This window comes from Danio rerio, chromosome 14 (assembly GCF_049306965.1).
Source record: "Danio rerio strain Tuebingen ecotype United States chromosome 14, GRCz12tu, whole genome shotgun sequence".
Taxonomy (NCBI): Eukaryota; Metazoa; Chordata; class Actinopteri; order Cypriniformes; family Danionidae; genus Danio; species Danio rerio.
Window position 1 is genome coordinate 18,167,517 of NC_133189.1, and position 22,275 is coordinate 18,189,791.

A 22,275-nucleotide genomic window follows, 5' to 3' on the forward strand; every position below is an offset into this window, starting at 1 on the left:
TGGAAAAATTGAACGCTGAACGCTGAAAAACTGAAACGAAAAACTGTTTTACTAATGAGAAAACAGTTCAACAGAGCATCTGCAGCTAGGATAAAGAATGAGCCTCCTCCAATCGGCCTTTACTTTCACTTTCTTTCTTTCGTGGATAAGGAAACATGTTGTTCACACAGAAATTCATTAGACTACATAACTAATTTTGTTAGTTAAGCACAAAGATTTGTTTCAAAACTATTTCTAAATTCAGTTCTAATTTCCAGCAAGCGAATAAATGAACAATAATAAGTTATATAACACATGTCCCATGCCCCATACCTTTCAAAACCAGACCGGTGGTTTTATTAAATTATTATTTAATAAAACAGATATAAATATACATATAATAATGCTAATAATAATACAACTAACGCGCTCTGCGGACTTTAGACCAGCTTCCTTCTGATCAATTGTATAGTCGATTTTAGTTCCTCAAAATAGCAACGCGCCAACAATGCATCTTAACACACCTCCTTTCTAGACTGGAACAAACTTAAGTCCACAAAGCAGCGCAAATGGATTTACTATTTAAAGAACATGGCACAAAAGGGAAAAATTAGGATGGAGCTGGTCTGAAAATAGCAACAAATCACGCTAAACGAGAGTTATATCCAAATACACATTCCATGCCCCATCTGCTCCAAAACCTCACAGGTGGACAAATCTAAGCTTGTTTTTAATAAAACAAATATAAATATGCATTTAACAAATAATAATACTAATACTAATAACATTATACAAAAGCAAGTTGTCTTGAATAAACTGAAAAAGCCACCTGAGAGGAAGAAGGCATTAAGACATTGGTTTTTATATTTATGTCCTTTATTCCTATAATTCTTTTTCTGCGATGCAGTGGCGCAGTAGGTACTGCTGTCGCCTCACAGCAAGAAGGTCACTGAGTCGCTGGTTTGAACCTCGGCTCAATTGGTGTTTCTGTGGGGAGTTTGCATGTTCTCACTGCGTTTGCGTGGGTTTCCTCCGTGTGCTTCGGTTTCCCCCACAGTCCAAAAACATGCGGTACAGGTGAATTGGGTGGGCTAAATTGTCTGTAGTGTGTGTGTGTGTGTGTTTCCCAGAGATGGGTTGTGGCTGGAAGGGCATCCGCTGCCTAAAAAACGTGCTAGATAAGTTGGCAGTTCATTCTGCTGTGGCGACCCTCGGATTAATAAAGGGACTAAGCCGACAAAAAAATGAATGAATGAATAATTCTTTTTCTTTTGTAAAGATATTTGTGTATTGCTGTACATCCTGTGTGTATTAAGTAATTTGTAAGAGAGGCAAACAACTAACACGCTTTGCGCTGGACTTTAGACCTGCTTTCTGCTGTTACTCAAAATAGCGCCAACAATGAGCCTTAATTTCCCTCTTTTCTAGACTGAAACACAGAAAAGTCCACAAAGTTGCACAAATGGATTTGCTATTTCAACAACGTGGCGGAAAACGGGAAAATTAAGGTTGCGTTGGTTTGAAAATAGCAACACGTCGTGAAAACACGTCTTGCGCCTTATTGTGCCGAATGAATAATAGGGCCCTACCTCTTCCCAAAAGAAAAAAACACCAACAATAAAGTATGCATGATTATATGATGCCATGGCATCGGAATAAAAATGTCATTATAACAGAAGTTAATAGGGCAAAACAAAAACTCACATTCATTCATTTTCGGCTCAGTCCTTTTATTAATCGGGGGTCTCCACAGCGGAGTGAACTGCCAACTTATCCAGCATGTTTTCATGCAGCGGATGAACATCCAGCTGCAACCCATCACTGGGAAACATCAATACACTCTCATTCACACATATACACGGATAATTTAGCCTACCCAATTCACCTATAACACATGACTTCGGACTTGTTGGGGAAACCGCACACCTGGAGGAAACCCAAGCGAACACATGGAGAAAATGCAAACACCACACAGAAATGCCAACTGACCCAGCCAAGGCTCGAACCAGCGACCTTCTGACTGTGAGGCACTACCCACTGTGTTACCCACTGCGCCACCATGACACCCCACAAAAAGTCACAAACAAAACATAATTGTAATAAATTTGCCCACAGTGTATTACTGAATTAAAAAAAAATAATAATTCCAAAGCATCTTACCAAAATATGTGTCAAAATAATAATTTGTCACCAAAAAGTCTTTTATTTGCTGGAACACAGAGAAAAGTTGTGGCCAAATTATGACTCAAAATCCCTCCAGATCGGATGAAAACATCCCCAACAGCACAGAAGGCTTAATAAGACTATAATTACTGGCATAATAAAGTCAGCATGCCTTAGTAATTAGAATATTGATTGAAATTTTCAAAAATAATCCTAAATACATACTTTTTAACATACTAAACACACTTTTTGGGCAAAATGTGACCTAAAATTATTTCCTAAACATAAAAGATCCAGAAAACAAATTAAGGCTGATGAAAAAATAAAAATAAATTGAATACTGAGAAAGGTAAAATAATGACAGAACAGATTTATGAGTGGTCACAGATCTGACAAACACAGGAGTGTGGAAGAATAATGAATATGACAGTTTGCATACGTTAGCAAAGATTTATTACTACAGAATGCAATCACACCAGAGCCCCTGCGCTTTTGTTCACGAGCTAATATCTTTTTATACATCACAAATTAATAAATGAAAGGACATTTGCTCTGAACAGGCCATGTTGTCTTTCGCAGTGACGGCAGAAGGAGTTCATTATACTGATAACTGTAATTACCTTTTTGCCTGGATAGTCCCACTGGAAATCCACACCAGTGTTGAAGTCGACCAGTGCAGTGCAGTTGAGCACCAAACTCTCCCCCTGCATCAACTCCACAGGCGAGTCTTCAGGAAACAGCTTGAACTCATAAAACTTCAGCCCTGTTGGGTGTTGAAAACATGAATGTGTCACTTTACACATTCCTGGAGCTGTCCTACGCATTGTCTTATTTGTCAATCTATGAGAATACTAAAATCTGTTTAATGCTGTACAAATGTGGCATTCACCTTTTTACTTTTAACTATTGCTCTTTATATTGTAATACAAGTTATGACCACACTTTATTCAACACAGGCTCATTCTGAGAATGTAGTCCCGTGGACATTTCTGAAGACAGCAAACTATGTAGCTGGAGGTATATATGGCTGCATTTAATTTTTTAATTGAACACTACATGGGTGGTGTGATGCTGTTTCTTTTCGCGCTTACCGGGTGACCGCTTACCTCTGTGTGGAGTGCTTTCCCACTGCAACCAGATTGTCCATGACGAGGACCGGGTTTGAGTACGGAGAAGAGTGGTTTCAGAAATCAGGTAAGACAAAAACAAAATCCGAAAAATAAAAGGAACTAGTGAATAACAGGGTGAGAATGTAGTAAAGTCTGAAAACGTGGTAAGAATCAGATGAGGGCTTTTTTTTTCTGGACGGCTTTTGTAAATTGTCGGTTGGGTTTAGGGAAGTAAATGGGTGGGCAGGTCAATCGGTAAAATTGGTTGGGTTTAGGGAAGGAGGAGGGTGGGTCGGTCGATTGGCCGGTTGCCCAGTCAATCATTCAGTCAGACAGACGGTCGGATGGTCGACAGCGTCCTCTGGTGGGTTTACGCGAGAACAGTGCGGGCACAAACGGCACTAGCGAGAGACATTCAAGATATGAAAAGGCAAACGCAGCGGCCTCTCGTGGATTCGTGAAAACAAAAATTGCAAAAATACATACCTCCTGGGAATTATTTTGCGGTCTCCAGAAACGTCCTCAGGACTAAGTTTTCAGAATGAGCCTGGGTTGGCTTTATTCATTCTATTAATAAATGGTTTAAGGTGCAGTATGTAAGTCATTCAGTGGCTGAACTAGGTATTGCATTCCTTGATTAAAACACATTCAAGCACAGTTTGCAAGGTTGAGGATCAACAGGAGCAAGCTTGACTAATGAGCCTAAACACTGATTTAAGGATGTTTTAAATTGTGTCCAAAATAAGAGCAATGGCACATGATCAAATTAATATTTTCATATTAAAAGGTGTTTTTTTCCTAACCAATAACTGTAATTCAAATTTTAGAAATTGTTCTATTTTTTGCAACAGAAAACTTGAAGACATGATCACCTCAAGTACACCTCATGTGCTCTATTCAGTGTTAAATGCTAACAATGTGAGTTTGAATGCCATTTTACATGACATTTATTGCCATACTACTAAAAGCAGCAGTAGATTCAGCAGTTCACTTCAGATAATGAAAACAAAATAAAGCGTTTGAAATTTAACTTAAGAACTGTGAAATAATGCAAAACAACACATATCAATGACTCAGCATGTACATATAACAATATTAAAGAGGTTTAATATGTGTTAGTTCGATTATAAACCTTACCATTTCTGTAGAGTGCAGTGAGTGCACTATTCTGTGCTTCTCTATTTAAATTTCATATTTCGTCTACTGCAAACAGTCAAATTGTTTATCACTGCAAAACTTAGCTTAGAAATTGTAATTTTTACAATTTTGTCTTAAACACCCAACGAGCAAATGACGTTGTACCCCAACGTTATGGAGACATTGTATTTTGTTTGGAAATTAGACTGACATCAATGTCCAACGTTTAACCTGAAAATAACGTCAAATGATTGACGTTGCTTGAAGTTGTGTGGACATTACCACTAAGACGTCTGTCAGATGTTGGATTTTGGTTGCCATACCTGATGAGTAAATGTCAATATTTGACGTTCACATGATGTTGGTTTAAAATGTAAGATTAATTAGATTTTAGTCATTTTCTAACACAACCTAAAATCAACCATATATCAACATCATTTGACATCATTATTGGGCATCAAAATAATGTTGTCCTTAGTAGCTGGCTAGACAGTGAATTTTTTTTCATCTGACATTATGACTTAAATCTAACCTAATATTAACATCTTATGACATTGTGTGCCAGCTGGGCAATAACTAAATGCACTAAAGAATGTTATGTTTACACACATCCACAAATTACATGTAAATGCATCAGTTTTTACGACGTAATACTCACTCTTCGCTACTCTTAAGTACTTTTGAAAGGTCGACTGTTAACTCATACTTTGAGTAATATTTACAACAGATACTTTTAGTATGATTTTTCAGTATTCTTTCCACCAGTGATAATAAAATCATAATTTATAATTGTTAATACATTGGCCTCATAACTTGTCCATTATTAAGACATAAACTATGTATTAGCACTTTTTGAATTATGATCCTATTTTGCATGTTTAATCCTACCTAACACTACTGTATGTATTACCACCCAAAACTTTATGTGCTGTAAGACACATTAAGTGGTCATTATGCCTCAATGCTCAGATATGAAAATATCTGAATCTAAAATGATTGTTATTTTGTACACAGTCAAAACTTTTCAAAATGTTATGCTGAGGTCAAACAACATCAAAGTGTTATAATTAAGGACTATTTGTCTTATGGAACATAAAATATTTTTCTTGATAGTATTTTAGTTTTTTCCCCAAATATGACTGTAACAGAGGTGAAAAGAAATCAGCTTTTTCTTTAAAAGTTAAAATGGTAATGACTTGAGTTTGTCATAATTAAATATTTAATACTAAATATTTAAAACTGAATACATTTTTTTTTAAAAGATACTGGAGAGAATCTCTGTTACTGAACAGTTTGTTGTTTCTTGACCAGAATCACAATGCTTCCTGCCAGATGATTAGATTAGTTAGATGTTACATTTTCAAACAAAAGTGCTGTTTAAGTGATGATACATCACAGTCTTAATAAAAGCCTAAAGTCTATTTTATAAGAACTCGTTTTCAGGGGTCAATAGTGTTACTTTTGTTTTACATTTAGATGTCTGCTTTTTTACTGTTAATGACTTAAATTTTATGAATCACCAAAGGCAACGGTTTTATATAAATATTATTTATTGTTCTATACAAAAGAAAAAAAAGACACCTCCATGGCCTGAGAGTATGAAAATTAACAGAAATTTAAATTCTTTTCAACCTAGGCTCATTCTAAAAAAGTACCTCTATATGCATTTCTGTAGTGTGCCAAATACATCATAGTAGCTACGTTTTTTGTTGCAGTTTTTGTATTTGGGAATCCACAGAGGCCGCTGTGCATGCTTTTTGAGATCTCAAATTTCTCTCACAAGTGCCATTCACGCCAGCTGTTCTCATGTAAATCCATCAGAGGCCGCTGTCAACTGACTGCTTGACTGACTGAATGACTGAACGACTGAATGACTGACCGATCGACTGACCTACCCTCCACCTTTCCTAACCCAACCAACAGTGTTTTCAAAAGCACCAATTGTCCCGCCCACCCACTTTCCTAAACCCAACCAACAGTTTTAAAAAGTAATCCAGAAAAAGAAAAGCCCTCGCCTGATTTTTACAATGTTTTCAGATTTTACCACATTCTTACCCTGTTATTCACTTGTTTATTTTAATTTTTGGATTCAGTTTTTGTCTGATCCGCTTTCTGGAACCGTTCTTCACCAGACTCAAACACCGTTGTCATGGTCGTACATGGCAAGCTAACTGGACAAACAGCGGGAAAGCCATCTAGCAGTCAGCTTGTATAAGCACGAAAAAGAACGGCATCATACTACCCAGTATTGTTCGTTTTAAAAAATGAAATGCAGCCATACGTAGCTCTGCTGCATAATTCTCAATCTTCAGAAATGTATTTAGAGCTACATTTTCAGAATGAGCCTATGTTGATTATTTTTGGACAAACTATCCCTTTAAGTTTAGGTAAGTTAAGGTTTGTCCAATAAATTCATTATAAAAACATTGATGCTTGCTATAGCGAACACCATCATTAATCACAGTTCTCATCAAATCCAAATACACTGTGAAATTACAGGATCTGTCATTGACTGATCTGTTTAAGATCTTTGTTCTAGCCTTTTCTATGTCCACTGGATCAGTAATAACCTCATTAATCTAAATGGACACATCTGTGACTTTGCGTGTTGTTGGTAAGTTGTACATTTTAACAGGCCCAAACAGAGCAAGTGAAGCAAACACTGCCACAACATGAATTATTTTAGATAGGCTAATGCAATATTTATTCAGGAGGTCAACTTGGATGGTCTGTAATACTCTGCTGACTCTACAACATCATGTAACCGCAGCAAAGTTTTCAATTTTCCCTGCTGAATGAAATGACTATTGATGTTGGCGACTGTTTGCATGACCACACTTTAGAAGGAATAATGAGCTCATTTTGCAGGCTAATGATAAAGCATTTCTGAGGCATCCCTCAACAGAATGGCTGAAGATCACAGTCGGCTCTTCAACCAGAATACATGAAGTAAATCTACTCAACTGCATGGATAAATGCCGTTTTCAAAACAATACAAAATGTGACGTCCACACCATAGCTTATTCTACTCATTCAATAATCAAGTTTCAATCAATTTAGCAAAGTTACACAACAATCTTTGACATATAACCATATATTGGTACGTCAGCAATCTTTGCTGATTTTGGAACAACATTCCCATTAACCAATCACAGCCTTAAAGGGATAATTCACCCAAAAATGAAAATTCTGTCATCATTTACTCACCCTTAACGTGATCCAATCCTACTATTCTTTTGGTTGAACACAACAGAAGATATTGTGAAAAAGCTGAAAACATGAAACCATTCTATGGAATTTGTTTTCTTATTATGGAAGTCAATGGTTACAGCTTTCTTCAAAATATCTTTGTGTTCAGTGGAAGAAAAAACTCATAAAGATTTAAAACCCTTTGAGGATAAGTAAACAGTGAGTAAATTTCTTTTTTTTTTCTGTTTAACTCTACCCACAATGAAAACCAGAATAAGTTGACTGAACGAAATTAATTGAGTAAACTAGTTACCTCAATTTAATTGAGTAACGGAGTCTCCCAAAACGTGCATATTTAAGTTTATTTAACTTAATGTGTTTGATAGATTATACTTAAATTTTTTTGGTTCAGAGTGTGTCTCTGTGTGTAATTATATACTATGAAAAAATATTTAAAAGAAAAATAAGTAGCCATTTATTCCCATTATGGTGAATAACTATACATGAAGCCTTGTTTTCTGATGAAAAAAAAGACCTTGCATGCATTGAAAAGTTGCACATGTTAGAATTTTACAGTCAAGACTACATTAAAAACGACCTATTTTTTAAAAGATTAATTGTGATTTTGAGTTTACTATACTTGAAATCTTAAGTTTATGCATTTTAATTGTATATAAGTTAAATGAACTCAAATTTTTAGGTGACAGGACCAAAATGCTAAATTTTTAAGTAATGTTTAGTCAACTTTACCTGATTGTTTAAGTAAAGACAGCATTTAGGGTTTACAGCAGTGGACATTGGTTAAAAATACTGATCCCACCCTATGTGGGATACAGTATTGTATTGAATGATCATTGACACTGACTGTTAGATGGATGCTTATTGCTGTTTTGGATATGAGTATCTGCCAAATGGTTTGAATGGAAAACATAAAAGATTGTTTTTGGCAGTATCACTTCTAGAGCAGTTTGAAACGACAATGATAATACACTTTATTCCATGTATTTCCAAGTCAAATACAGTATAAAACCTTCAAAATAATGTCTTCATAAGTGTTTCTGTTTTCCAATCTGTTGTTGATTTCCATTGCAGTCACTTGGTTTCTAACATAAGTTGTTTCCCTGACAAAGAGTAGAGCTGTTGTACAAAGCTGCTTTTTACCCAGGTAAGTTTGCATTTAGTTTAATTAAGTTTATTTTACTTATTTTACAGGTTTTATTGTGATGGTAACTTAGGCAACATGCTACATGGTTTTATTATGGGTTAGAGATTGCAACTACAAACTGGATCAGCTGTTAGAAAAAATGACATATATCTGGTGCAATAAAGCCATTCCTAGTCCCAGAGTGTGTTTTCTGTTGCTCCAAATTAAAGCCTTTAACGCTATGAGTCAAAATTGTCTTTTCTTGCTAATACCTAATTTATACTATATTAATTATAACTATTGGTCACACTTTACAATAAGGTTTATTAGTTAATGTTAATTAATGCATTTACTATCATGAACAAACAATGAACAATACATCTACTACTGTATTTGTTCATGTTAGTTAACGTTAGTAAATGAAAATACAGTTGTTTACTGTTAGTTCATGTTAACTCATGGTGCATTAACTAATGTTAACAAGCATGGACTTGAATGTTAATAATGCATTAGTAAATGTTCAATTATGATTAATAAATGCTGTACATGTGTTGTTCATGATTAGTTCATGTTAGTAAATGCATTAACTAATGAACCTTATTGTAAAGTGTTACCAAACTATTTATACTAGGGGTGTCAAAGTAGCACAATCGCCTTACAGCAAGAAGGTTGCGGGTTCGAGCCTCGGCTGGGTCACTTGGCATTTTTGAGTGGAGTTTGCATGTTCTCCTCGTGTTTACGTGGATTTCTTCCAGGTGCTCCGGATTCCCCCACAGTCCAAAGACATGTGGTATAGGTGTGTGAATGAGTGTGTATGGGTGTTTCCCAGTGATGGGTTGCAGCTGGATGGGCATCCGCTGTGTTAAACATATGCTGGATAAGTTGGCGGTTCATTCCGCTGTGGCGATCCCTGATTAATAAAGGGACTAAGCCAAAAAGAAAAATAATGATTGAATGAATTATAACTACGTTTATATACGTTTATAACTAAGTTTTTATACTTTATATTGTAGATTTAAATAGTTTTAAATGGCCAATTAATATTAATAATGGCTTTAAATTAAAATTTACAGTTAAATATGTACATATAAATTTACATATTTAAACCTACATTTAAAATAACTTTTGAGCTATTTGTGAGCCTGCATTAATAAAATCAACTGCTTAATTTGCATTGTTATAATATTTGCCTTAAGATTGCTTTCTCAAACTTTTCCTGCATCAGCATTGTTTATTTCCACCTTGTAAATGGGTTTAAATTCATTATATTTCCGATAATTATATCACTTAATCTTTAATAGAGAAGTCAATTGCACTGACTCTTGTCATAAATAACTTAAAGAGACTCTCTCGTGAGTCGTGTGATTGGGTGTTTGCTGCACATGTCACACTTTCAGCTGCATGTGGTCCAGATTTAATCCCAAATCTGGATCAAACCCTGAGATTACAGAGAGCAATTTTATGAAGCGCTGGGAAATCACTTAACCTGACCTTACCCAGATTGGATTAGTTTGGTTTTGACAACCTGCAACTTACTCTGCAACCCAGAGTTTGTTCAATTTATTTTGTGCAACAGGCTTCAGTATTGTTAATAAAAAAGTAAACAATGAATTTTGATTGATAAGAAAAAAAGTGTTTTGACATATGTAGGGCAGCCATTTAAATAAATATTGAACAGGGACTTACCAATGACCTGGACAACATAGATTGATGATGTGTGCTGGCTGTTTTGGACTGAGATGGAGCAGTAGAAGCCAATAAAGGTGGAAGTGTTCTGAATGATATGCCTGGGAATCGACCAACCCTTTTTATTATTCCAGGTGACCACACTGCCATCCACAGGCTCTGGATACGGCACTAACTGTACAAACATCAACACAAATTCAATTAAAACATCTTCTCAAGGTTTTAAAATCAAACTCAAGATCAATGTTGCAGTCAGACTTGTTAAAACAACACTGTGGCATGGTTTATACATTTAAAACAACTTTTTTGTATCCTAATTAATTAGTTATTGTTGCAAAAATGTGGTCACAACAACAAAATGTAGGCAAGGCTAATGGTTTAATCTGATTCATTGATTTATGCTAAGCTAAGCTAAAAGTGCTCCTGCCAGACTTAGAGATCAGCTGAACAAATTAAAACATGCTGAACTGATTTACTCTAGGTGATTGCAAAATAAGCCAATTTCCAAAAAAGTTTCTTTAACAAACTTGAATTGAATGACATTTGCATGAACTTTTCTGCATAGTTTTCTATTGAAACGGCACCATTAATTTGACAAAAAAAAGCATCCTCTACAGACTAAAGCCAAATTCAAGGCTACATTTTGGTCAGTCCAAGTGAATCTCATTTGCATTAACTTTTAAATTCTGTCATATTCTTTCCAACCTGATGTCACTCAAAATTCCCCAGGAAAAAAAAATGCCAAAGCTGCTACTTTACATGCAATAAAAATTCATGGTTATCACTGACTGTTAAGCTCTGCTGTGTTTGGGTGGGTTTAAAGATGTGAAGTCAGCATAGAAACCTAGGCAGCTTTTTATGCTAAACAAAAACTCCACCATGACATTACACATAAAACTTTTATCTCACATGAACAACATATAGCAAATACTACAGTGTTTTTGATCCATAAAACATGTTGTGGTAATCATACGTTTAGTATGGTAAAAATAATAACATTTATTTATGATGCACTTGTCTTAAAGCGCTACAAAATAATACAAGAAAAATCAAAATAACAAACTTGAATAAAATCAGGGTAATAAAAATTACACTGCAATATTCAATAAAAACTATAAATAAGCAAAAAGAGGTTTAAAGAGTGTAGCATTTACTATGAATTACTGTAGTTTTATTTCATGTGATAAGTGTTTAAAAAATTAAACCTTTTGTTTTTTGGTGGTGTGGAAAAAAGATTGTGGAAAAAATATTAATATACATAATATTTTTATAATATAATATAAGTCTATATGTGAAGAGTAGTCCTGTCTGAAATTTTCATAAAACCAGCATTTTTTTCAGGTTGTGTGTAGTTTCAGTAATTTTAATCTTAGTGCAAAGAATAGGTTATTTTTCATTGTCTTTAAAGAAAATAACTGAACACAAACATAGGAGGCTGAGAAAAAAGCTCTTAGAGATTTTTGCATCTGAACTCTTTATGTATGTAATAACAATCTTTATTATTACATTGTTTCTTATTTTTCTGCTTGTCTTTTGTGATAAATAAAACAATAAGCACAGATATTTAGCATCAGATTTGCTTGAAATATTGCCTTATTTATAAATGCTTGATTGCCTAGAACAAGTCTAAAGATTAAAAATGTACCTATCAGAAGCACAAAATCAGTAACTTTGCATATTTATTAAATTGGCTGATTGGTCATTAATAGGAGACGTTTTGATTCACATTAGTATATTAAAGGTAGCTATTATTACCAAAAGTGAACATTACATGACCTAAACTGTACATGGTCATTTTTAGAGGATCCGCTGCATAAAACATATGCTGGATAAGTTGGGCCCCTGATTAATGAAGGGACTAAGCAGAAAATAAAGTGAAAAAATGAATACATTTTTAGGTGTAGTGACCCAGTATACCTGGTTTCTTCCAATTTTTTACAAAAAATGTCTATAAAATTGAACTGAATTAACAATTAAAAAAAAAAAATCTGAATAAAACGTTTGTCTTTTAAGAAACTGCTTATTTCTGAACTGAACATATTGCAGTCCCACTGTTACTAATTAATTAATTCTGAGATTTTGCATGTATTTATCTAATCCAGACTACAATTCGCTCACCGGCCACTTCGTTAGGTACACCTGACTAGTACTGGGTTGGACCCCCTTTGCCCTCAGAATTGCCTTAATCCTTCATGGCATAAATTCAACAAGGTACTGTAAATATTTCTCAGAGATTTTGGTCCACATTGATATGATAACATCACACAGTTACAGCAGATTTGTCGGCTTCACATCCATGATGTGAATCTCCTGTTCCATCACATCGCAAAGGTGCTCTATTGGATTACAATCTGGTGACTGTGGAGGCCATTTGAGTACAGTGAATTCATTGTCGTGTTCAAATAACCAGTCTGAGATGATTCGCGCTTTATGACATGGCACATTGTCCTGTTGGAAGTACCCATTAGAGGATGGGTACACAGTGTACATAAGGAGATGGACATGGTCAGCAACAATACTCAGGCAGGCTGTGGCGTTGAGAAGGTGCTCAGTTGGTATTAAAGGGCCCAAAGTGTGCCAAGAAAATATCCCCCACACCATTACACCACCACCACCAGCCTGAACTGTTGGTACAAGGCAGGATCCATGATTTCATGTTGTTGACGTCAAATTCTAACCCTACTGTTCGAATGTCGCAGCAGAAATCAAGACTCATCAGACCCGGCAACATTTTCCCAATCTTCTATTGTCTGATTTTGGTGAGCCAATAGTAGCCTCAGTTTCCTGTCCTTAGCTGACAGGAGTGGCACCCGGTGTGGTCGTCTGCTGCTGTAGTTTATTCGCCTCAAGCTTCAACATGTTGGGCAGTCAGAGATGCTTTTCTGCATATCTTGGTTGTAACGAGTGGTTATTTGTGTTGCCTTTATATCAGCCCACACCAGTCTGGCCATTCTCCTCCGACCTTTGGCATCAACAAGGCATTTGTGCCCACAGAACTGCCACTCACAGGATATTTTCTCTTTTTTGGACCATTCTCTGTAAACCCTAGAGATGGTTGTGCTTGAAAATCCCAGTAGATCAGCATTTTCTGAAATACTCAGACCAGCCCATGTTCAAAGTCACTTAAATCACCTTTCTTCTCCATTCTGATGCCCAGTTTGAACTGCAGCAAATAATTTTGACCATGTCTACATGTCCAAATCCATTAAGTTACTGCCATGTGATTGGCTGAAATTCACTGTAATGAGCAGTTGGACATGTGTACCTAATAGAGTGGCCGGTGAGTGTATGTGCTTGCAGTTTTTGTTTTCACAAATCCGCTAGAGGCCACCATATACATTTTTGACAATCTCAATATATGTTAATGGGGCAGGTTTTCTCATACGTGACATTTCTTCTAAAACCATCAGAGGCCACTGTGTACATTTCTACCAATATCACAACCTTTTTACGCATGACCACTATCCCCCGACTCCTTTAACTCAACTGATTTAAAAAAGCAAACTAAAATAGAAAAACCGTTGTGGCCGCATGCTTTTACCATTATTTCATACTGCTTTTTTTTTGGTTTTGTTTAATCTGGTTTCTGGAGAAGTATAGAAGTAAGTGGTCGGCAGTAGAGTGAAAATTAACAGAAGTTGTCAGCAGCATCATACCACCCAGTAGCATTTGTTTTACACAGAAAATGCAGCCAGATGTATCTCCAGACATATTTTGTGGTTCTCAAAATATATCTCTGGGCACATATTCCAGATGAGCCTGTGTTGTTTTTATCTCTTTAATACTGCTTTGATAATCTGTATTTTATAAAGCTCATTATAAATAGACTTGATACTATACAGGGCTCAGCATATACAAATACAGACCTCACAAATCTATCTTTTAAATTCATATTTTTAATAGGAAGCTTTACAATATTATATTTGTTGTTATACATTAGATTAGTCAGTACTGAAGCCAAATCTGGAGCTTATCTAACAAAATAACTTACGATAAAGGTTTAAAAACTAGTACATCCAATTTTATGTTATGGAAAAATATAAAATAAAAATAAAAAAAAAGAAAAAATCAAGAGAAGTAAAAAAAATTTTACATTTACTTGAAATTTTGTAGGTTGTCATTTTTTTTTTTGCAATATTTTGTTTAAATATAATTTTATTATCTTTTAATTTCTAAATATGTTTGGTGACTAAAATATAATTTTAATAAATATATCTGTTTAATAAATCTGATTTGTTTAATTCCACCAAAATACATTGCCTATATTCGCTGAGAAATGCAGAAAAATACTCATTTTCAAAATGGGGTCTACTCAATTATGCTGAGCGCTGTAATTATAGTTCACCTAAAAATTTAAATTTCCTCACCATTTTCTCAAACACAAGTGGTTTTTGAACACAATATTCAGAAGAACGTTGAAATGAAAAAATATTTTGGAAGTCAATGGCTGCTGTTTACCAGCAATCTTCAATATATCTGTATTTGTTTTAAACATAGAGTAGAAGACAGGATTAGGATAAGTGGAGGGGGTGTAAATGATGACAGAATTTTTTATGTTTTGGGTTCATGTTTTAACAAAATGGTTTAGGTCAGGGGTCTCAAACTCGCGGCCCGCGGGCCATTTGCGGCCCTCAGTGCAATATTTTGTGGCCCGCGCTGACCGCTGTACACTGACAGAATCCGTCCACACTACGCCGGAGTTCTCGAGCGCTGAAAACGGATAGTTTCGAAAACGCTGAAGAGGCCGTTTTCATTCTGAAACGCTGCTGCTCCGTCTCAGTGTGGATGGGGAAAGACGAAGATATCTGAAAACGGAGGCGGGGCTGCAGACATTCGCCTCTCTGATTGGGGCTTTTCCTCAATATTAAGTAGCCTAACACACACAAGTTCAGTCCTGAATCTTCTCCGTGTAAGTTCAGACTTCGGAAGTTTGATCAAGGCTGCATTTCTTCTTCTCAGTTTGATATGGAAAACATACCTAGGACACGCGTCAATCTTCACAGGGAACAGTGTACTTTATAACTTCATTCACATCACCTTGGCTACGTTGTTTCACTTTCTCAACAATAAAATGTAAACTTGATATAAGGAACTGCCTATTTTTATTTTAATATTAACAACAAAACAGACAGCAGAAATGTTGAGGCGTCGTGCTGCATGAGCGTCATCTTCACAGTGTGGATATTTATAACAAAACGGAGCCGATAACAACTGCCTCCTTTCAATTTCAGTGAAAATACGAAACACACCCTGTGTGTCTTTTGCTGAATATCAGTTTTAATAATCGATAATGGCCATTATAAAAGTATAACATACAATAAGTTTATACATTATAGGAAATAAAGGCAAGCGATCAGTCAATATACAGAATGTAGGCTACGTGGTTACATTAATCATTAACTTATCTTTGCACTTAGCCAAAACACGTTACCTGAGAGCAAGTAATAGATTCCAATGCCCAAAGTCAGGGAATATGTCGTTTGATAAAGACAACAAGATTAATTAAATATCACGTTTAATAAATATAGTGAGATTAGATCCAGCGGGAGAAGCTTGATGAGAAGTCCGACCAGCACAGCTCTCATCTGGGTAGATGGGCTGCAGCGCTTGCCAAAGTGTGTGTATGTGTGGTCACGTGATGTGCGTTTTCAGCGTTTTGGTGTGGACGGAGAGCAGTTCAGAAACGCTGGGTAAAACGCGAGTGTGGACGCGGATCGTTTTCATTCTAAAACGCCGTTTTAAAACTAAAGCGCACTAGTGTAAACGGGGCCTGACAGAATCAGCGGAGCGGGGAGAGAGAGCGCTCCCCGCTCCGCTGATTCTATCCGTACACAGCGATCACTGGCATTCCCCGCCCGCCGTGTAAACAAAGGGGCGGGGATGCCGGTGACGTCACCACACACCCTGCCCCTTTGTTAGACGCTGTGACGAGCGGGAAGTGTTTAGGAGGGAACTCGCGCCGGCCAGAACCAAGGTAAGCTGTTCCCGCCCCTGCCTGCCACTTAGCTACCTATCTGCAGCCTGCCACCTACCTAGCTACAGCCTGCATCTTATATATATATATTATAGGTAGATACAGACTGGCACAGACTGATGTGACTGGAGTGGGGTGGGGGTGTTTTATTTATACATATATACGCCTTTTTTTAGGTGAGGGAATGGAAGTTTTGAGTGTGTGAGAAGTGTGTGAGAAGTTATTCTCCACCTTGAACTTCAATAAGTCAAAGTACAGGTCTAGACTTAATGATGATCATCTTCAAGCCATACTGAGGGTCTCAACTGCTTCCGCTCTAAAGCCAAATGTGGTTCAGATTTGTGAGAAGCGCTGTCAAGTCTCTGGCAGCAAGGAGTAGGCAAAAGATGCCATGTTCAGAAGAACTGTTCATAATCTTCACTCAATGTTCTATTAATTTTCAGGACACTTCATGTTCAGAAAAAATGATAAAAACTGTTAATAATGACATTTGAGGACTTTTTTTTTTGTGAAATCCCTTATGCGGCCCAGCCTCACCCAGACTTTGCCTCCTGCGGCCCCCAGGTAAATTGAGTTTGAGACCCCTGGTTTAGGTAGAAAAAAAAATAAATCAAATCAGTTACTTTAACTTATTCAAAGGTGATAAAATCTGTTTACTTTAACAAAGTATAAAAGAACTTTCTGTCATTTCAGCAACACTGACACGGCCTAGTGAACTCAAAAGCCACACATTTAAATTCCCTGAAAAATGATGTTGATGAAATTTAAGAAAGACTTGTTTATTTAAGTTACTGTTTTCATTTCCTTTGGCTTGGAAAGGCATATGTCACTTGAGTGAAAGCTACACTTTTGCATGCAGTAACTGTAACAGTCCTGAGTTAAACCTCTCAAATAATACAAAAAACAAAAGATTCTCCTAATCCATTTTGCAGAAACAGAGAGATCAGGTGAGTTGCTGCTGGAAGCGTGTTGGAGACCTACCGAGAAGAGAGTGACTTTTAGGTCAGGATCTGAAACCAGACATGGTACTTCGATGTGTGTTTCAGAGTCTGTTATGAAGATGGTCTCCATGTCGTTGTCTCCCCTTTTGATGAATGGATGCTCTGGGTCTGTTTGTTTAAAGAAAAAGTCACATGAGTTCAGCTGCCTATAAGTTCTGAAACCTACTTCTCAGTTACCTTTACACATTACAATACACAACAACCATCTGTAAAAAAAATCTGTTTTATCCTAGACTCTGCCCTTCTTTTTGACAAATTGGTAAATGCAGTAGTTAGATCTTGTTTTTTTCAGCTGAGATTATTAGCCAAAGTAAAAGGCTTTTTAACTCGTGCAGAATTCCAGAGATTAATCCATGCCTTTGTATCATCACACTTGGACAACTGTAACTCAATTTATGTGGGTATTGGCCATTCCTATATAAATAATCTTCAAGTGGTAAAAAATGCAGCCGCTATAGGCTTCTTACTGGCACCCGCAAGTTTGAATACATTACTCCTATCCTGTGCTCCCTAAATTGGTTGCCGATATGTTTTAGGGTTGAGTTAAACATTTTAATGTATATTTTAAAGGTATTAAATTGCCAGGCTCTGACTTATCTCTCTAATCTTATTATTGTAAAAATATCTGACAGATGTTTAAGGTCATTGAACCACAAAATGCTAGTCGTTCCCAGATCCAAATTGAGGAAAGAAGGATCAAGTTTTCTCTTTAGTAGGACCTAAAATGTGGAATGGGCTACCTATGTCCACTAGAACAATTTTCAATGAATCTTTGTTCAGCGGAAAGCTTAAACTACACCTCCATATACAGCACACCTGATACAGCACAACTGTTGTTTTATTGTGCTTTATAAATAAATAAAGTTAATTAAACTAACAAAATGCAACAGAAAAAAAAAAACAATAAATGCATGTTTATTGAAACAAACGAAAGTTTGACCTGGCACCCTAAAATCAATCTGCTGCATCCTACACTATTGCTGTGTCTTTAATATAATATAATCACCACAGGGGTTGCTAAAAAATCAAAAGGTTGATGACTTTTTTATTTGCCTTTTTTAATGTAACTTTTTTTTTCTGCTGTGGGTTAATTCTACAAGTTTATTAAAATGAATTAGATTTTTTGAAAATCACCAAGTGACCCTCCTCATTGTCCCCGACCCCCACTTTGGGAACCACTGACTTAGACTAGCAATCTACTGATCCTTAACCCAACCAATAGTTTTTTCAAAATCAAATTTAAGAGAAAATTTAACTGCAACCACATAGTTTTACCTTGATTTTACATTGATTTGATCTCTTTTGAGTAACCGAACTACTGAGAAAACTGACCACTCCAAAAAAGCTGTCTATATATTATGATGCAAGTCTATTCTATTACGAATAGACACTGTTTATCATTAGTGTGAAAAGAAACAATACTTGAAGAGTTCAGATGCAAAAGTTGCTAAACGCCACTTCCGTCAAAGATGAGATAATGACATTGAGTGAATGCTTCAGGTACATAGTACACCATCAACAAATATTTTTGCTTCGAATCATCTGACAAAAGTTTGTTGGCAAAAGCCTCTAATAGCTATGTCCCGGGAACCAATCAGAAGGAGCAAATCGAATCATATGTTTTAAATGTAGCAGCTAATAAGCCGACTTTTATAAGGAGAGTGTTTTATTCCAATTCAGATTTAGATTTTAAAAAATGAAGATAGATGAACTGCATGAGCCTGTCCGACTGTCACTGAATGGCAAATGAATGTCAAATAAAACGTCTCTTACTTAAAAACTCTGTGCATCATATGAAAAAAAAAAAACATATTGTACAGTCGGAAGTTTAACATGCATTTCTAATGTTTTTTTTTTTTTTTTTTTGCACAACGATGCTACTTTGAGTCTGATTTACTATACATTAAACAGCAACTCGATTTCATGAAAGACGAGGTTAAACAAGAGTCCATTCTTTTATCCCACTGATGCTATGACATGATGTAAACAGAAGAGTCGAAATAGAAATGTTGAGATCAAGACCTTGAGTATGGTGAGGATTGATGAACAACAGCTTCTAAAAGTCATCTTTTTTTTTGCACAGAAGCCTACTTTGTGGTTTATTGGCTAATGTCAGCTATTTTTAAAGATAAATACTGTATAATTTATAAAACTATACATAATTTACGCTCTTGATTCTGGAGGTAATTGTTAATATAAAAACACTAATACTGAAATGGTTCAGGCATTTTAGAATGACCAGAACAACATTTCAGATGTTTTACAATGCGGTCAGCCTGCTGGTTTGTCCATTCACACATTTTTTTTTTATCATCACATGATTTATTATAACAAAATCGCATGACCTTTTTTAATGCGCATACTGGAATATGTGTTTCCATCATAGTTCATGCGCATCTTTTCTTATCGAATAAAAAGTTTATCCTGCCCAGTTATGCACATATGTTTTTTATACGCATTATCTAATTTTATGCGTATCTTGCCGTTTCCATCAACCGTTTTTTATGCGCATCTCCAAAATCGTCATTTCTGTGTGAACTATCCCTTTAAATATGGTTTGAACATAAACAGAATGACACAAATGTTGTTTATTAGTTTAAGAAATCTTAGAGGCAAGTACAAAACATTAGAAACAAATATAAAAGTAGTTTGATTGTAAAACCATTAAAAATGTTACAAAACATCACCAGGTTAGGTCTGAAATGTCTGTGCAAGTCTATTCTAATACATCTAGCTTCACATGTGCACCTAGTTTCAGATCGCAGTTTCTAATGCATAGCAGGCACACATAGCATTCTTAGCATTGCAGTAAGGTACTTTATTGTAAGCATTAGCATAAACTGTCTCCTTCAACTGTCAGTTTTCCATTTCAGGTCAAGTACTATCATAACAGAGCAACATTTTGAAGTCAGCCTTGTTTACAGATTAGCCACCTGAATAATAGTCTTGCATAGCTAGAGCTTCAGACTGACATCTCTAAATATGCTTGTCTTTCTGTGCATTTTTGGTCTAATTAGTGTTTTGGTTCAAAGTTAATATAACAAAGTGCAATTTAAATCACAAGATGTGTTCTTGCTCCATCCAATTTATCAAGATACATCAGGATGTGACTTATTTATAAAGATATTGCTTGTTTGGTTATTTGCTTCCACATTAATTTGAAGATGTGACTTCCAGACAGTCAGCAACAGTTTAGTACTTTTATTTATAAAGATTATTCTAACATAGGCTGTTGGATGTCTCTATACTGTAGTAATTAATTGTGATATATCTTGTGTATATCTAATGAGCAAATTTGAAGTTATTTGTTATTATTTGTTCCCCTGTTTATTATGTTAAAAAAGTACAAAGTTACTGTAGGTTTCTTTATTTCATAATATATTTAATTAATGTTACTATTAACATTATTAACACTACTTACATTTGTTTTATTGTTATATACAGCGAGAATAACTAATGAATGGCCAATCTGAGTGACATGGTGTTGTTTTCCTAGAAAAATACTGATCACTTGTCTAATCCAGATGCACACTTGTCAAGTCTAAACTATCAAGAACCAAATTTGTGTACTCAGTATTGAAAATGCCTCTAGACTCTAACCAAGCAATCGCAGTTTGCTTTGTTTGGTTTATGCAGATATTCCTAAAACGACTGATGTCTAAACTAGACGTATGCTAGGAGCCCAGCTTAAAGCTGATCATAATTAGCACTACTTGTAACAAAGACTTATTGGAAATAATAAGTAATTCATATTTTTATGAAAACAGTCAAAAACATACTTTTGACTGCAGTTTCTCTGTAAAATGAATGCTACAGACAGTATAGACACCAACAAGTGAAATATTTAGATGCAAAACCCTCTAAATCCATCAGACCTCTTACCTTGTAAATGAGCTCTGATTAAGTTCAGCAGTTTCATTTTGTAGGCAATGATAAGATTATTACTTGGTAAATAAAATATCTTTTTTTCATAAATGCCACTTTGGACAATTGTTTGGTTTTTTAACAACGCAGATTTTCTTTTGCGTCAAAACCAGCTAAATCCACTTTTGCTTTTGTTGCAAAAACCTCTACATCCACCGACAAGACAGTGTTATTAGTTTAAAATCACTAAAGATGCGAGTCGAAATTATTTTGCCAAACATAAAACACATTACGCAAACCACCTAAAACAAAAAATACATAACTCTGTTAGATAGTTGGTGGTTCATCCTGCTGTGGCGACCCCAGATAAATCAGGGACTAAGCCGGAGGAAAATGAATGAATGAAATCTTTTAAGTAAGTGCATTAATTAATTAATTCATTCATTCATTTTCCTTTTGGCTAAGTCACTTTAATAATCAGGAGTTGCCACAGCAGAATGAACCGCCAACTTATCCAGCATATGTCTTACCCATGTAGAGACATCCAACAGCCTATGTTAGAATAATCTTTATAAAAAAAAGTACTAAACTGTTGCTGACTGTCTGGAAGTCACATCTTCAAATTAATGTGGAAGCAAATAACCAAACAAGCAATATCTTTATAAATAAGTCACATCCTGATGTATCTTGATAAATTGGATGGAGCAAGAACACATCTTGTGATTTAAATTGCACTTTGTTATATTAACTTTGAACCAAAACACTAATTAGACCAAAAATGCACAGAAAGACAAGCATATTTAGAGATGTCAGTCTGAAGCTCTAGCTATGCAAGACTATTATTCAGGTGGCTAATCTGTAAACAAGGCTGACTTCAAAATGTTGCTCTGTTATGATAGTACTTGACCTGAAATGGAAAACCGACAGTTGAAGGAGACAGTTTATGCTAATGCTTACAATAAAGTACCTTACTGCAATGCTAAGAATGCTATGTGTGCCTGCTATGCATTAGAAACTGCGATCTGAAAC

General features: G+C 35.6%; 1 protein-coding gene across 4 annotated transcripts in view; it reads right to left on the reverse strand.

Moving 5' to 3' along the window:
* flt4 (fms related receptor tyrosine kinase 4) overlaps positions 1-22,275 on the reverse strand; it is a 141,185-nt gene that overhangs the window by 70,120 nt on the left and 48,790 nt on the right. For all 4 annotated transcript variants that reach the window (XM_073921140.1, XM_009307792.5, XM_017358976.4 and 1 more), the window contains exons 4-6: positions 17,363-17,490; positions 10,408-10,582; positions 2,763-2,905 (exon numbers count right to left, since the gene is read on the reverse strand). In XM_073921140.1, the coding sequence (XP_073777241.1) occupies positions 2,763-2,905; positions 10,408-10,582; positions 17,363-17,490 (446 nt within the window). The remainder of the gene's footprint in view (positions 1-2,762; positions 2,906-10,407; positions 10,583-17,362; positions 17,491-22,275) is intronic.